The sequence below is a fragment of the Centroberyx gerrardi genome, chromosome 24 (genome assembly GCF_048128805.1).
Source record: "Centroberyx gerrardi isolate f3 chromosome 24, fCenGer3.hap1.cur.20231027, whole genome shotgun sequence".
Classification (NCBI taxonomy): Eukaryota; Metazoa; Chordata; class Actinopteri; order Beryciformes; family Berycidae; genus Centroberyx; species Centroberyx gerrardi.
Genome location: NC_136020.1, coordinates 15,475,265 through 15,492,999, shown reverse-complemented (window position 1 = coordinate 15,492,999; position 17,735 = coordinate 15,475,265). Strand labels below are relative to the sequence as shown.

The window sequence follows — 17,735 nt, the reverse complement described above, 5'->3', positions numbered from 1 at the left end:
GCCTGTAAATCTGTATATATGCACTCACACAAATATGTAGAAACTCCATCCGCCCCAATTTCTCCATACTGCACTAACCAAGCATGCAGTATTAATATCTAGTGTATCACATGCACGCGAAACTGGGGCTCTTCTTGAAGCCTCAGCCAAGCGTGACAGCTTCACGGTTGGGTTTCCTCAGCTGGCCTGCTCTGGTCTGGCCAGGCGCTCCTCCGGTTGTTTATCAAGGCTAACCTACAACCTCCCTCTCTCCGTCTCTTTTGTCCTCTTCACTCTTCCTGAGGCTTGGTCTCTCACTCATTCTCTCTGTTCCCTGGTGGCCCTGCCAGTGACCTCTGACAATGTTCAAACCCACTTGCCGTCTTCCCTGATGACTCAATAACCAATGTGAAACTCTTGTCAGCACACTGAACAGTGTGCAACAGTCTGGTTTCTACTACAGGATCAGCACGGGCTTAAAGGCACACGCATGTCACTCAATTTCCTCCTAAAAAGATTGCTTGCCTCTTATTGCAAAGAAGGATGCTCTGTGAGCTGGGTGGTAGTTTCAAATAAATGCACTGGCCCTGCTCTGGAAAATAGGCTAGTCATTAGTCTATTGAGCTAAAAGTGGCAAACAATGTAATTAAAATGTTTTATTTGAGGAGATATTTAAAATAAAACAGCATTATATTTGAGGAGCAATTGTTTTACAACTATTTGCTAGTCCAATTGAGCATACGTCAACTAGCTCAAATGTGTGGAACAATTTTTACATTTATGTTTTAGGTCTGTAGTAATGACTTAAAAAAACATTTTTCAACCCTTTAATCTTTAGATTCCTCCAACAAACCTACAATTTTTGGAGATTTGAGAGGATTGGCGGAAATCCTAGTGTCGGTTTGTCCTGCAGCAAAGTGGAGATATGGCATGGTGGCTGCAAAGCTTTCGCCAAAATCCTCTGTGATCTCCAAAAGTTAGGGTCTAAAGGTTAAGGGACTGGATTAGGACAACCTTAGCTGAGCGGGACATTTTCCCCTCTGAGCACAACATCCACCAAAAAAACAGAGGAGAAAGGTTGAGGGACGATTGGAGTTGGAGCCAATCCCCACTTTCTCTCTCGCTCCCTTGCTCTCTCTCAGGGCATTCCTCGTGAGCCACAAACTTCACACCATGGTGCCACATTCCCCCTGTCAGCGCACACAGCCAGGGATGTGTGCATGTGCGAGTGTGTGTTTGCTTGCCTTGGAAGGCACTTTCATCTGTCTCATGCGGTGAAACGGCTATGGGTTGTGGGCTGAGTAATCTCTTCATAAAAACACACAAGGAAACAAAACAGGCTTAGAGATCCAGAGATCCTTGACTTGATCTTTAGGGTCATGGTCACACTACACTACACAAGTTTATGAAGAAAGCAAGCGCAGATCTAACTTGATTCACGCAAATTGAAATCGTGACATGACAGAAAAGACAGGTATGAAGGAAATCCACAGTGACCTGGGCTAAGGTCTGAATGCAAATAGCAACAGGTTTCTTCCCCCCCATTGATCACTTCAGACAGTGCTCAGGTGCTATTGACTCTATTGAATGATACTCTGATTAATCCTGGGAAGAATCCAGAGGAGAGTATTTCACTTGCTATCATGGAGCAATTTGTAACATAAGTCAAACTAAGAGTTACTATTGGGAAATCCATGTTGCCTAGTTAAAATGCAGAAAGGGAGAAATAGGAGACAAGAATGGGACGTCAAACAAATATTAAAGTTTCTATCTTTGTGAGTAGCGAGGAAAAAATAGAACGTAGAGACAGGCCCTTCTAGGTCTGCTGATGGATGGATGGGGAGGAAGGGAGGGGAGGAGAGGAGAGGAATGGATGGATGATGGATGGACAGTAAGAGGAGGGGATGGAGAGATGGGCGAAGGCTGTTGAGACACTGGCGTCATTAAGGCTTGCTCCATTCTGACTCCGATGAGAGGAGACAGGATCCCCTGGGGAACTGTATGTGATTACCACTGTGTGTATACACACACACACACACACAAACACACACACAGACCAGCTCAATCTCCGAGGTGACTCATGAATGAAAGGATGCAGAGGAAGGCGAGTGCCACGCTCCTCCTTCTTTCCAAGGAAAGTCAAGGGCAGAGGAATGCTCAATGACCGCGAATGAAGATGACAGCGGTGACAAGCCACGGAGCAGAGAGGTGAGCGGCAGAGCGACCTTTCCACCTCAGACAAACATGTCACAGAAATGAGACAATGGGAAACCAATCATGGTCTTCCTGGTGTGTAACATTAACGGAGGAAGCCTAAAGTACTTCAGCTGCTAACTTTCGCTCCAATAAGCTCAATAAGTAGACTAATGTTCGCTTGCTAGCCTAACTACCCCATCATGTTCAAATCGCTGTAGTCACTTAGCTAGCTAGCCGTTTAGAGTAAAGCACAATTTCCATACATATACTTATGGATTATATTTGGGCAAAAAGAAATGAATGAAGTGATAAAATGATACAAAATATGTCTCCATAAACAAAAAACAGAGTTTGGTTGGATGCTTGACCCTAGAATACACCCAGTGAAACAGCCACAAGTGATGACTTTTGACAGAGTGAAGCAACGCAAATCAAAAGTGGTCACACTTGGTGTGCGTGTACTGTTAGAAAGAGTGGAGAAACTGCTTTAGCTGCTTTAGAACCTCTTCTTCCACACACAGCTATGCCCAAGACAGGCAGCCACTGTAAGCCTGTTAACCAGCAAGCACTACCAGGAATACCAGCTTAGTGAGTGACATAACATTATATCAGGGAGGGGTGATCTCACGAACACCCCATTCTGTGGAGTTTTACCAAAATGTCACCATGTACGTTTTCCTAAAACCTGTTAACAGGTTTAATCATTGCCAAATGTCATAGGTCAATGGAGAACAATTGTTTAAGTAAGCAACATGATGGGTTGGGAGAAGAGTGTCGTAACGGCTCAGCGTGCCCCAGAGCTAAATTATCCACTTGAAAGAAGCCGTCGTCAGCACAGCCAACAAGGCAGGTGGCCACTCAGTGCCCCAGTCTGACACTAAAACGAGTCTCACCACACAGCCTGAGCACTCAGCCACAAACAGTGGCTACGCTCCGGCCTAACTAGGCCTGCAGGGCCCTTTGCTAATCCCCCTCTCTGCTCAGCTGGAGGAATCACCCGGACTTCCCAGAGGCTGGAGGTATCCGTGCCAAGCCCCAGGAGTTACATCGAAACTCATCACCCAGTCAAAAAGCTTACATCTGGGTCCACCTACAGTGGAGAGCTGGCCTTTTAATCTCCTCATGTGGTGACATGATAAAGGCATGGATTAAAAGCTAGCCAGTCAGCCAGCCAGCCAGCCATCAGTGCTTCCTGCCTGCCTGTCTGCATAGTCACATCATCAGCTCTGCTGCTTCACTTGCCCTTTACTGCACTGGGCAAGCAGAATTCAGCAGATGTAGAAGGCCAGGCCACGGACTTATATACATAATGCAACGTGCCATAAGACCCACAGTGCATTGTGTTCTATAAATAGGCTGGAGGCAAGCTTCTGTCCCAGTGGATATACGCTAAACTGGTTGATCAGGCAAATGCAGAGACAACACAGAGTATTCAAATTAGTATAATGGATGGATTTCTGGTCCAATGTACAGCTAGGGTTTTATTGTGTGACATTATCCATTACTCAGACTTACCGGTTTCTCTGCAATATACGAAAAAGAAACGTTGACCCTAAAAATGCAGAGATGACCCCTATTTGATTACAATGATCCCTATATAGTGCAGTTTCCCGTTACTTTAAAATGATCCCTTGTAAATCAAATCAAAATGGACTTCACAAGCTTTGGTTAACATAGAGTACACTGAATATATCATTGTCATCATTAATAAAAATGCACTAATGAAAGCATATCCAATACATCATTGTCATCATCAATAAAATGCACTAATGAAAGCATATCCAATACATCATTGTCATCATTAATAAAATGCACTGATGAAAGCATGAAAGCATCATATAATGATCACTGTCCCGATTAGAAATAAACAAGAGTGAGGAAAACGGGTCCCATTCAAATAGAACATTTGCATTCTATTCTGGTACACAGGGAGCCAGCTCAGATCGTGGATAGCCTAACAAAAGTGACACCTACTCTTAGAAAGTGATTAATAGTACAAAAGTAAAACTTTGACACTACTTAAAGGGACAGTCTGTAACTTAAATTTGTAGTTGACAAAACATTTACACGTTTACAGACTACTTCCTCTATATTTTAGAAGATATTGATCTCTTTTATGCCGAAATGGATATACAGCATGTACCGTGGTCTTGTATGCGAACTTGGTCTCCTCAATAATCCAGATGTGGCTGTTGCCGTCGGGCAGGTTTGGGTCTGCTGTGCTCCTGTGATGCAGTTCGTCCTGTGCAGCCGGTGGTCCTGACTGCTGGCTGACTTCCATACGCCTGCTAGCTGTGACCATCAGAGGCATGGACAGCCATCTGGTCTGTGCTGCTGCCGGGTCGCAGTCCATCCTCACACTGTCCTATCAGCTCTGCCCCTATGGGCCTACTGCTGGGGTTCCCCTCAGGGGCCGTCTAACAGGATAGGATCATTGTCTGTGGGTGTGGATGATGAGGGCGTCCCACCGGGCTGGTTCTGTCACTATTTTCCCTTTCTTTAAGGGTGACAATTGGCTAATTGGTATTAAAAGTCTTCTATATTCAGGGGTGGGTGATCAGACTTGTGTCCAACACTTTCTGTGGGCTAAACCCATTGGTTTTCCATCCCAATGCTTCATAGTGAAAACACACCAAACCAGTATTTCGCATTAATACTGCAGGCGGGGTGAAAGAGGCCAACACACACACACACACACACACACACACACACTCACACACACACAGTTAAAGCCATTTCAAATGTATTAGGCTAGTTAAGAAAATGTGCCTCGGGGAAGTCAATGAATCACGATACGGTGAATCACACCACACACATATCTAAAATTAATTCCTGAATCTGACTACCATTGACAAACTATACTACAGTAATCACAGGCTATAAATCACTCAATTGTTTACAATAACTATGATTCAAAGCATAGTGCCGACAGCCTCCTCAAAGGATCCCTTATCAAAAGTAGTTCTTTCCTTGAACCTTGTCCTTATTATCCGCCTCTGTCCTGATCAGGACTTTCCGAGATGCCGCAAAGATAAGATGCACAGCCAAGCAGTTTTGGGGCTTCACTTGCCAAGGACTGGCCAGGCTAAATAAGTATGAAGCCTCTGAGGTAAGCCATAAGGATAGAAACTCCCTTTACTTAAGTACCTGTCCTGGTCGGAGGACAGGCTAAATCAGGCTTGGGAAAACTAGGTGACAACAATGTCACAAGGTCACAGATTACTGACTGCTGTTATGTCTGAGGTTAGATCACACCTTGGGTCACACCTGTATCAGTCAGACTAGGTTTATTACACTTTTTATCACACTTTTGTGGAGTGTATTTTAAGCACAGTAAACTAAAAATAATCTAAATACTACATTGAGGTCAAGTGACAAGGAAAGGTCATTTGACCTGCCTAGCCCATGCAGTAAGGTGTAGCAGTCTGACACATATGTACACATACCAGACATTCTAATGCTTCCCTTTACCATATTAATGTTTGCCAAGTCAAAAGTGAGATAAACTAATGAAAACAACTGCAGACAACTTTTGGCACTGTGCTGCAGTAGAGTGTAAAATGTCTTAAGACTAAAAATGATTAAATTGTCCATTTTCTCTGTTGATGACAGCTCTGCTACTCTGGTCAAAGTAACCCCAACATTCACAATGCTCTTATAAAACGCATTGAAATCAACGATTTCACTCCAATTGAGGTTAACAGTTAAGTTATCTCAGGCAGTAAGCTTTCAACATTTTAGTACAAGAGACTGCTCACGTTGTGCTTAATTTGACAGCATTTCATGTTTTAGTGTAGAATTAAAACTGTATATTTAGAAGTCAGAGATAATCATACGGCAAACAACCACAAACACACAATGAAAACAGTTATAGTTTCAGAGAAGCATCAACTCAAGCCTTTTGCCTTAAAAGACCCAATCCTCACCCAACTTATGTCAGTTTGATACTTCTTACTATGATGACCACAATGCGTTCGTGTCCTGAAGATTTATGTCAGCCTAAAAAAAGGTTGGCAAACTGAGTTTTAGGTGTGTTTACCCTCAATTACATCCCTTATACTTACAGCATTAGTTACACCGAGAACCGTTATTAACGGCTTTTAACTTACACAGCTGAATCAGCTTTAGGACCAGCTAGCCTGTTAGCATCGTCACACAATGCCAGCTTTCCCAACGAGCTTCCATTGCGGTGTGTGGTGGTAGTAGTGGTGATCCAGGACATGTGAAAAAACACTAGTTAAATACCAGAAAATAGTTGTCCCCCTCACCTTTTTCATCCGCGGTGCTTCGGCAACGGTACCGTCACGGTTGACAAAAGCCTCCCCGCCGTTTTGCTGCGGGTCCGGCCGCTTCATAGCCGACGCCTGCGGCATCTTCATGGGGTTCGGGGTGAGCAAGCCCGGGCTCGGCTCCCCGGCTTTCACGGAGGGCTCCGCTGTAGGGGACGCAGCGGCAGAGGAACCGGCCTCATGCGGGTCGTTTTTGGCGAGGTGCTTGCCCTCCGCGGTCGGTGTCACCGGGGATTCAGCCGGTAAGTCTTTGCTGGGGACGTCTTTGAGTTCGACCTCGGCCATTTTCGCTGCCACAACCTGGACTGACATCGCTGCAGTTTCACAAAGTCCTTTTTCCAACACAGATAACGAGTCAAGCGGATGTGAGTGGTGGACCGACGATGACCAGTGCATTGTGGTCTTTGTAGTTCTAATAGTATCTCAACATTTCCCTTCAAAGTCCACCTCGAATTTACAATAATAGACACACCACTGACTTCTCACATACGATAATTAAAATGGGGAAAGATAATAAAACAATGAATATACATATTCTTTATTGTTAATAAATAATATAATACACAATGTGACTGCATCTCCCAGCACGAAAGGCTGCATCTCAAAGTGCATTGTGGGAAATGTTGTTTGTAGTAAAGGAGGCCGACACTAAACTACAAAACATAAACACGATTTATGCCAGATGATCATCTGCTCACAGGGTGATGACTTTCAATATTTCTAGAAGGGACCTTATAATTGAAAACACTGTCACTTCATAAACTATTTCCTTTACTCACAATTACCCGCATATGAATATAAGAAACAAAAGGGTACATTGAATTGGAATATTATACAATATGAAGGCCAATACGCCTGCTCCATCAGTAATTTTCAAGCAAAACAATTTCTCCTCAACGGATGTTACACTAGGAATTTGTTCTTATACTTAATCAAAAATTGTAAATTAGCTACCCAGTCTAACAATGAGTTATTCACTGTACTGCTACGTGGTTGCACAAGATTTTTGCATTAAATTACGTTGTCTCTCTTTCCATGCATAGGCTATACGGTGGAAATGCAGTCTGTCATATGAGAAAATGGGTCCAAGAGTAAGGTCAAAAATCATTGGAAATGAGCTACATCGCCATCAAGTGGATGCTTTCAGTAGTCAAAAATGGAGAGCACCACGGTGAAGTATATAAGGAATAAGCTTCTCAATTCTCGTTATTTTCATGTCTCATCTTTATTTTCATGTCTCAGCTGAAATTCATAAAATGGCATTACCGAAAACAAGCAAAACTTAACCAATAGGGTTTGGAATAGGCCAACACAAGGAGTCACGATAAACTGTGGCATTTTGTTTTATACAGCTTCTTTGTGAAAAATAAATGATATTCAGAGGTACTCTGATTTTGGCAATTCAACAACTCACTTGTCCTCCATCGGTATATTAAAAGAATAAACACACTGTGCATAGTGATGCGTCATATTGTGCCTTAGTATTATGGAATAATGTAGCAACCAGAGAATACTTTGTTTTATTTTCTGTGCGCAAAATTAAGCCCTTAAAACCAAAAACCATGCGGAGTTGCTTCAGTCATTTTGTTCCCGATTCTATTTCAGCAGAGGATTTCAAGCACAACATGTTACAATTATCCCTATGGCAGCAGACATTCATTCTGCTACAGAAAAAAAAAGAAGAAAAAAAAAACTAGCTGCAATAGGTTATTCAAGCCCAAAGCAGAAAACTCAAGTACACACATATTTACATTCAAGCCAATGGGTCTGAGCCCTTTGCCATCCACCAGATAAATCTGAGGTATATTATTTACAAAGCTGTCATGATGGTACATTCTCAAAATACCAAATAATCAGAAAACTGAACAAAATGTTAAAAATACAGCTCTGTCTTGTATCATAAGCACATTGTGGTGTGACAAAAATGCGTTCTTAAAATGTCAATGACAATATATTGACAAGTTTTAAAGTAAAATTGAGAGAATGTCCAAAAATATGTTGTGCTATTTCAGACTGCTTGGAGAAGAATGAAGAAATGTTTTACTTTGAAATTCGACTTTCAAAGTGAAGTGCTTCTTTTCTAATGTGTGTCTCAGGCCAGAGAGAGAAAGAGAGAGAGAAAGAGAGAGAGAAAGAGAGAGAGAGAGGTCCTTGAGTTGAGGTGGTACTCGGGCACCTGACGACACACAGGCAATTTGAAAAAATCCACTCGCATCTTCTTGTGACATTCTTCATCGAAGAGTTTGTGAATCAGAACGGCATCAGTCCCCGAATATCCACAGGATGTTCACACCAGACAGGCCAAGGTTTACTCTCCTGGAGAAAGCAGGAAAAACAGATTCATTATTCTGTAAAAGGTAAACAAGGTCAAACAGTGAAATTGTATGCAATCAAAATGCAATCAGCACTTTGGTATGACCTTATTGCAGAAAACAAATTAATATTTCATACTATTTTGAAATTCCATTTACTTACTTACTTTTATTTAATGTCAAATGAGGATTATTACAAGCTGGCCAGCTATTTAAAGGATTTTGCTGACTGTAGTGCAGTAAAAGCGGAGTTAGGCTGGCAGTCAAAGTACTCACCCCAGCATCCCTGACTCCTTGGCCTTGATGACATACAGGAACATGAGAACCGTGTGGAACAGGTTGTTCCTGCCCTGTAACAGCAATCAAAACGGATTCATGTCATTGCAATGAAAGTCTAACTGGAGAGAAAGACATCATGAACCATTTATGAATGACATGCCCGCTCCGACGCCCCAGATTTGCTAGCTTTTCTGTGCATATTTGTTATATATTTGGGCATTACTGGTAAGCAGAAGGCTCCTAGTTATATAGCTTGCTGGTGCAGTTTGTGGAGGCTGGAAAGTAACACATTCAGATCAGAACACTAAATGGGATCCTGGCCTAAGAGCAAACAACCTTAATGGCCAAAACAGCTATTTGAACCCCTTGTGAAGCCCTAACACAAAGAAAACATATCAATCTCATTACGAGCCATTATGCATGGTTGAGTTTGAATTCTCCTTTAAGTGAAGATGAGGAAAAAAGTCTTAGGTTGGCTGCCAAAGATTTTTATATGCAATGGGAAAAAACACCATTTCTGGCATCTTGACATAGTGTATCTCAGCTTGGATGGATCAGCTTTTATCGAGATCACAGTTGAGGAATAAAGAGATAGTAGGAATGACAAAGTGAACTAGTGCAAAATAAGAGAATTGCCAGAAAGGGCGATCGTTGGGTTTGATCTTCAGCCAACAGGGAAGCATGTGGTTCCAGAGTCTCGGATCTTAACCACAAGAACCTGTCAGAGCACAAGCTATTGACCAGCTTACAAGAAGCTGAACAAGACTGAGAGTCTAACAGCCCCGCGACATTGAATTTTGTGGAAGCGTCCCTGCCAAGGAATCTAACTCTGGTCTCCCGGTTCAGAGTCTGCAATTGAACTCCCTGCGGCCCACTTTCACCCACGTGACCAAAAGTGGGGAACAGAGCGACCGACTGACTGACATTGCGATCCATAGAAAAAATAGAAGAAAAAAAAAATTTGAGGACAGCAAGAATGCTAGACAGTTTTGTGTGTTGTGTTGGAACAGCCGTACTCGTATGATAATGTATTGATGTGCTGATGCAGAATATCATGTCTCAGATGTCGGGAGTGTGCAATGCGATGTTCCCCCCGGTACTTTTATGTCCTCTGTATTTATTGTTCTGCATTTTGTGTGCAATTGGCTAGCTTAATCCTTGAGGGAATCGATAAAGTTGATTTTATCTTATTTTTGAGTTAGTGCGTCACCTCAGGCAGACCTATAAACAGTAGGAATGAGAGGAGCACGAAATGAGTTAATTGTGACAAGGGGCCCTCGTGAGATTAGATTTTTAGCCAATAAGGGCAAAACAAGAGCACAAGCTGTTGAAAAGTTTCCAAGAGCCTGAAGAACATAAAAATGATTTTCAGAAAATGGACAAAAATGAGAAAATGAGTTAATCTGTCACCTTGGGCAGACTGTAGATGTGTCCCTGGTAGATGAGCTGGTAGTGAGGAGGGTTGGTGCTGCTCTGGTGGATGCAGAACAGGTTCTCGTTGGTCACATCTATGTTGGACACACAAAAAAGACACAAGAGCTGAGACATTGTGGAGAAGCGAAGTGTGAAGCAGAGAGAGGGAGAGGGAGTAGGTGTGTGTTCCTCAAATGGGAAGCACACAGAGGAAATGACGTGCCTTTGTCCTTTGTGTGTGTGTGTGTGTGTGTGTGTGTGTGTGCGTGCACTCACCAGGTTTGTCTGGGGTGTGGCTGAAGTGCTGCGAGGTGAAAGTCTTCCCGTCGGGGTACTTGGGGTGCGGGGGCAGTCTGGAGTCCAGGTATGTGCATAACACATGCATGAGGATCTGGTGGGACGGAAAAACGTTTTAAATCACTTGCACACATTGAATTAACTGTAGAGCCCAAACGTATTAGGCATATAATCCAGTCAGCTAGATTCTTAGAACAGCCTCGAAATGATGCTTGGTCATCTGAGCCCTGATAATAATAGATTATTGATCACCGATAGATTACACATCCACCTTCCCCTCCATGTTTAACTCCCCCAGAGGACCTAAAAACCCTGGAGAGGTTCCTCCACACCAAGGAGAGCCACAGCAGACAGATAGGCACAATATACACAGTGGCTGGTATATCTCATATCTCAATTCAACGGTCACTTTCACCACTTCCCTCACAACTAGATTTTTAGAATAGAATAGGATCTATAAATGCTGCCAAAATGAACTGTATTTGGCTGGTGTTGATTTCCCAGACTGGTCAAGGGAACCAAGTCAGTGAACCCAGACCCACACTCCTACTCCAAGATGTTTGAAGCACATAGCCTGCAGTCCACAGACCCGAAGAAGGCGGGGATCAATTGCACATACAGTCAAGCTGTGAATGGACACATTAGCATGTGTTTGGAAAGTTCTGAAACTAACTAAGCCCAACCTGAAGAGCCTGCTTTCTCGCCAATATCTTTATTCGGATCAGTTTTAACTCAGGCTTTAGGGATACGAGAAATAAGAGAAATAAGAGCACCAGAATGTAACACTGATGAATTTCAAATACTTCCATATCATTCACATTTAAATGATCTCATAATTGCATTAAAAAGGAAGAGGAAACAAAGAAAAGAAAGTCCTGTCACTTATCATTAAATCAACCTTAAACACACACCCTCACAAAATCCCTCCTTTCTCATTGTCTCAAGCCTACTTTTCAAACTGCACACAATCACAGTTGAATCCTACATCTTCCACTATTCATATGGCAGAGAGAGAGAGAGAGACAAAGAGATAGATAGAGAGAGTCAGGAGAGAGTCAGGGTTGGGGTCAACTCATTTGCAATTCATTCAATTCAAAATATCAACAGAAACAGCAATTCACATGGCGGTGGCAGAGGCTTCGTTCTCAGTCATTTATTTACACATTGGATGACTTTTTCCAAGGCAAAAGAGTTCCTGTTTTTGAAGTTTTAAGAAAATACACTTTGTGAATTGACTAAACTGAAAATGAATAGCCTAGACCATGACATGTTTGTGTGTGATTGTGTGTGTGTGTGTGTGTGTGTGTGTCTCTTTAGGTGAAGGAAGCCCATACTTCTTGAGTCCTATTATGGAATAATGATTAGTATGGTGATTGGCTGAGCTACTAGGTCACTGTGTGTATGTATATACAGTGCATATACATGTATGAGTGTGTGTGTATGTGTGTAGACTCACAGCACAGTCAGTGGGGAGGTCTGTGTCCCACTTCCTGCTCTTCAGATCCCCACCACCGTTCCAGCGAAAGGAGCTCATGCAGCCACTGTGGGCCAGCTCTGACAGGGGGGAATACACACAACACATGGTCCCACACACACATATAGGGAATTAGATTCTTTTTCACTCTCACTCATACAACCACAAATAGTTTTACATACACGTACATATAAGCAGGTGTTTTTCCACCTATCCTTGTTCACGCACACACCAACACATACAGAAACACACAGAGTACAGCCATGGATTAGAACCTACCCTTTATCCGGTCCACTAGATACTCCTGGTTGGGTGTGATGTCCAGGTACTGGACTATAGTGTTCATGGTGGGGATTGACGAGGCTTTCACTACCGCTGCCTGCTTCAGGCTGCTTATACTGGCCTCTGGTGGGGCAGAGAGGGAAAGTTAGTGGGGCTGCACAATAAAAAGAAAAACATTGAAATATTGTCTACTGCAATTTCAGAACCACAAGAGGCTACAGTATTTTCTTAAATGTAAATGTGTCTCAGTTTCATGTTGCATGTCGGAAGAAATCTTTAATTTTATTCAAAATTACAAAATCCAAACTAGTTCTGCTGCTGTATCATGAAATTTTTCACTTTTAAAATTGAATTAAAACTTTTACTGGTCATTCAGATGATCAAGTGCTAGATTTCATTACGTTTTGATCAATGAAATGTATACAAAACCCATTATAGAATTTCTCAAGACATCGTCGTGCTGTTTTTCTTAATTTCTGAAAACCTGACTTTTTTGAACATGCAACATTTTCAGCCGGGAGCAGCGATAGAATATTAATTCCTTAGATATAATAACTGCTAAGATATCAATTCATATCGTTAATTCCCCCTCCCAATAACTGCAGCAAGCATTCGCTTCTTGGGTCCTGCGTGACTTTCAATGCACCCAACAGCAGTTTGAGGACATACTACATTTCCCATGATTCAAAGCGTCTATAAGTGGTCAGCATGTGTGTACCTCCTATCTGGAGCTCGGGGCAGCCCATCCTCCTGAGCTGGCTGTTGACCGAGTCCATCTCCTTCACCAGGGGGACCAAGATGGTGTCATTGATCCACTGCAGACACACAGAAAGACACACAGCATAATTCAAAGCTTAGTAATTTGTCTTTTTGTCTTAGTAATTAGTCTGGCAGAAACCTCTAGAAAAACTCCCAATTTAGACCGTTCTATTTTCTGAGGGACATGAATGGGTTGTTTTTTTCCTGTGATTACTAGTAAGTTGACTTTTTGATTTTTTTCTCTGGCGGTAGCATAACATCATGACATGAACACAGGAGCTAAATGTTGAGTTAGTGGATAAAGTATGTAGCCCAGTGGATAATTTTAACTGCTCACATTTCTAAGCTTGGCCGTCCAGCTGTCGATGCGGTCGACCACCGGCCGACTGGTTGTGATTCTGGCCCAAACCTACACAACAGAAAAAACACCAAACAGGCATTTCAACAGGTTGTTTCAAGTCAAGAAAACACAATCCCCAATTGTAACCCAAATTATAATGGCGTACAAACTACATGCTATTCCCTTCATTAAATGATTTTCCTGTCTTGTTAAAACAGAAATGTAATAACTTGAATCTAAAGTCTTGTCTACCATTAGGGGAGGTTTCTACACAAACCCTTCCATTTCCTCCCTTACACATTACTTTTATTATTATACTAACAGACTTGTTCTATGGAGCCAACTGAGGACTTCAGTTACTTACTAGCCTTTAAAATTATATGCCATCAATCACTTTTTAAGAGTAGGTTTTGCATTTTTTCAAATAGCGAAAAACACTTTTTGGAACGAAACTCCTATTCTATTGCTTCAAGTGTTTCCCTGACCTCCTCGGCGGCCTGTTTGGAGCCCAGGTCAGTCTCGTCCTTGTGGGCAGAGGGAGCCTGAGAGCGGCAGGCTGGCTGGTACAGGAACTTCCTCAGGCTCTGGGCGTAATCCCCCACAGAGCGGTTGTAGTTCCAAAATGTGGGGCTGTGGGCCGGAGATGCAGACTCCGGACTCCCTAAAGAGGGACAGAATAATGTATAAAGGCTTTTAGTCCATAATGCTTTATATCCAGTTGTAGAAAAAGTAATGCATACTTGAAATTCAACACTAAATTGTTCAAAAATATAGATAATTGCATTTTCAAAAATGTTAGTACTGGCAAAAGCTTCTAAAGTAGACTTTAGTAGACTTAAATGTTTTTCCTGGAGGAGTTTTACTTTTTGCCATGATCATTCTGTAAACCTACATTACTCCATCTTTTGAATTTTTTTTTTCATATTTCAAACAGACTCTAAAATTGGGCAATTTCAATTAACAGCATCCTCAGTGGCATTAATACAGGTACTTATGGTTGGGAAATTAACACCAGCCACCAGCCAAATGCTGTTAAGTTGTTGTAAGCTGTGACTGTTTTTCTATTCTCTGGCCACTTTGGCAGCCAATATAGTTTGATGGTCCTGGTCTATTCTAAAAATTTAGTTGGCTGATAAAATAGTGAAAGTGGCTGTTGAAATCTGAGATATACCAGCCACTGTGGGCAAATCAAGTTAGTTTCCTGCCTTTCTTATACTGGTATTGTTGTTACTATTATTACTACTACGACGACATATTGCACCTAGTTGGCTGCGGTGGCTCTTCTCCTCTTCGGTGTGGAGGAATCTCTCCAGGGTTTTCAGGTCCTCCATGTAGTCCTCCTTGCCTCCGGGGGAGTTGAACACGGAGGGGGAGGTGCGGTATCGAGCCCTCAGGCTGGAGCCTTCCACCGGCCCGATGCTGCTGGGGTAGGGAGAGGAGCCGGGGGACGGACTGTAGTTCAACACCTGAGATCAGGAAGAACATAGTGCTGGATCAGGAGGACAACAGAAAATTACAACAAACGCCATCTCTTGTACCATTAAACTATGGTGAGTGTCTACAAGCCCTCAACACCTCCAGAAGGCTCAACAGTAAATTTTGGTGTCTCAGAATAACCCCCCTAAACTCATCTACACTACGTTTACATTACACGGACACTGCATCATGATTTACAATTAAAGGAAGTAACAGGGTCCAAAAACAACTGAAATCCTGACAGAAAAAAACCCAAAAGATGCCATACCACATGTAATTTAGTCAAATTTAATATTTAACGTAGAGAGAGCATTCCTTTTGAGGAAACAAATCCATTACAATGAGCTGACACAACAAGTACAACACCCAAAGAAAGAAAATGTGAAAGGCATTGACTAACGCCCACTGCTTCATCTCCAGGCTAACCACACACGTGCAGTACACAAACTGTCACTAAAAGATATCAGTGCTGTGATGAACGTACCTTTCCAAAGGCCAGTGAGGGGGAGAAGGGCCCCCCGGCACTGTTCGGGGTGGAGGGGCTGCTCAGCGGGGGGCTGTACCCGGGCACACAGCTGGGGGAGAACTTGGGGCTGGTGGTGGCCGGCCGAGACGGGCTGAAACTCAGCACGTTCTGGCCCTGCAGCGGAGACGACTGCGCCGGAGCCGGAGTCTCCTTCTTCTCTGGCTTCTGGGGCGGAGAGGCCTGGATACCTGCAAGGTGATGGACAACAACCAGCGTACAGAATGAGTCCCATACTCACACCTAAGAACAGATTCATTTACATGGAATTATCCCCTGCAAAAGTTTGCTTTTTATTACTTAGTTTATTGACAACATGAGCACAAAAATGGTAAAACAAAAGTTGAGAGGAAAACAGAAATTGTGCAGGTGAGATAAAAAACAAAAAACATGGGCTTGTAAAAGCATCTCACCTCAAAAGAAATAAACAACCCCAAAAAAAATCAATCCAGTCAAATCAAATTCAATGATTAGAACATCAGTTTTAGACAAACAGTACCAAAACCACGTACATGACTCGTTTAGTGCCAGCTATGGTAGACGAAGTCTCACCTGAGTTTCTCAGACCCAGGAGGCGATGCTGATCGGGGGTTACAGCGATGGTGGAGGGAGCCATTGTGTATTTGAAATACTTCCAGAAGTCAAAAAGAGCATTGAGGCTAAAGAGCGAGGCCAGCGCCAGCTCTGTAGGAGAGGACAGTGACAAAGGAAGAAAAGAACAATATGTTCAAAACACATAAAGGCCTACTATTACCAGCACTGCTCAGTTCAAACCACCTAGCATAAAGGGTCTTTAATAACAACGTGCTCAGGTAAGCCACTGTCTATATAAATTGAAGTTGCATATTTGAGAGTTCTCACCAATGTACCAGATGGGCCAGTAGGTGATGTTGTAGTATCGGCTCAGCAATTTCCCAGACCTAATAGAAAAATAAAAAAAACATAGAAACATAAGTGATGACACTATGATGACAAGTGGTGAAAGGGAAGAGATAGGCTAGGGGATGCAGAGACAGTAAGTCAGTGGTACTTTACAAAAGATTACTTGCTGTTACTCCAGTGCACATTGCTGAGTTTGGCAACTAACTGAACACCCGATGACAACTTACATTTCAGTGTAAATCATGCCAGCTAGCGACACGTTGAGGACAGCCCAGGCCAGGACCACCTGCCGAGCCTGTTCCTCCCTCCTCATCCTCAAAGCCCTGTCAATCATGCTGGGCATGCCCTCCTTCGGTGGGGTCAACATGACCACATCAGACTGTTCTGCCTATCAGGAGCAGAGAAGAAACAGAGCGAGACAAGCCAACGTTAGTATTTCGTGTGCTACATTCAAGACCATGTAGCTCATTAGCCTTCCTTCAAATTACTACAAACACCTAGCATGATTTTTACAGGGCAAATCAATTAGCTATCAGTTCCGAGTGAATCGCATGAAAGTTCAATTAATGTACATCACTTCTGTAACTGTCAGACTGACTAAATGCTAACACTTTCTAGCTAACGGTTAGCTAACGTTAGCTAACACATAAACAGTGCAGAATGTGCTGCGAAAGTATGGGTTTAATTTAGATTTCCTTTCATGTTCTACAGCCAATCCGCACAAATATGTCTTTCTAACAAAGGTACACGCAGAGTACACATGAAACTTGTGGAATATATTGGTCATTCATACCACGTTTAACCAGATGAAAATAGCGGCGCTGCATAATTTGTATTTCAACCTGGAAGTGACTTTTCACACGAGTATGTTCTTCCGGTGGTGATTGTGAGTTCAGTAAAATTAACCTTGTAGTGGTAAATGTAAAGGTAAGTTACACGTAAAAAAAAATAATTAAAAAAAAGGTGGGTAAACTATGACCTTCAGCCCGTGATTATTATAAGGGGAAAAAAACAAACAAAAATCAATAATATATTCAGAAACCTTAAAACCCTTAAACCTTTAAAAGACCCCATCTTCATGTAATTTACATCAGTTTGATACTACTTACTATGACGAATACTCCGATTTTCATATAATAAAAAAAGGTCAGTAAACTATTGTGCAAATAAAAAGCTGGGTAAACTGAGTTGAGGTGGGTTTACACTCCACTACATTCCTGTGTATAATCCATTC

The 17,735-nt window shown here is 42.5% G+C and overlaps 2 protein-coding genes across 3 annotated transcripts in view; both read right to left on the bottom strand.

Moving 5' to 3' along the window:
- The window catches only part of ahcyl2b (adenosylhomocysteinase like 2b), a 54,011-nt gene extending 47,206 nt beyond the window's left edge, over positions 1 to 6,805 (bottom strand). For both annotated transcript variants that reach the window (XM_071924449.2, XM_071924448.2), the window contains exon 1: positions 6,444 to 6,805. In XM_071924449.2, coding sequence (XP_071780550.1) covers positions 6,444 to 6,776 — 333 coding nt within the window. In that variant the 5' untranslated portion in view covers positions 6,777 to 6,805. The remainder of the gene's footprint in view (positions 1 to 6,443) is intronic.
- A 476-nt stretch (positions 6,806 to 7,281) lies between these two features.
- tmem209 (transmembrane protein 209) lies at positions 7,282 to 17,333 on the bottom strand. The gene is made up of 15 exons (XM_071924467.2): positions 17,295 to 17,333; positions 16,729 to 16,889; positions 16,481 to 16,539; positions 16,172 to 16,303; positions 15,581 to 15,810; positions 14,882 to 15,086; positions 14,106 to 14,281; positions 13,618 to 13,689; positions 13,240 to 13,336; positions 12,519 to 12,644; positions 12,222 to 12,319; positions 10,745 to 10,859; positions 10,466 to 10,563; positions 9,053 to 9,126; positions 7,282 to 8,780 (listed from the first exon to the last, which is right to left on the bottom strand). The coding sequence occupies exons 2-15, from the start codon at positions 16,866 to 16,868 to the stop codon at positions 8,726 to 8,728; spliced, it is 1,677 nt and encodes a 558-aa protein (XP_071780568.1). The 5' UTR covers positions 16,869 to 16,889; positions 17,295 to 17,333; the 3' UTR covers positions 7,282 to 8,725.
- Between the last annotated feature and the right edge of the window lie 402 nt (positions 17,334 to 17,735).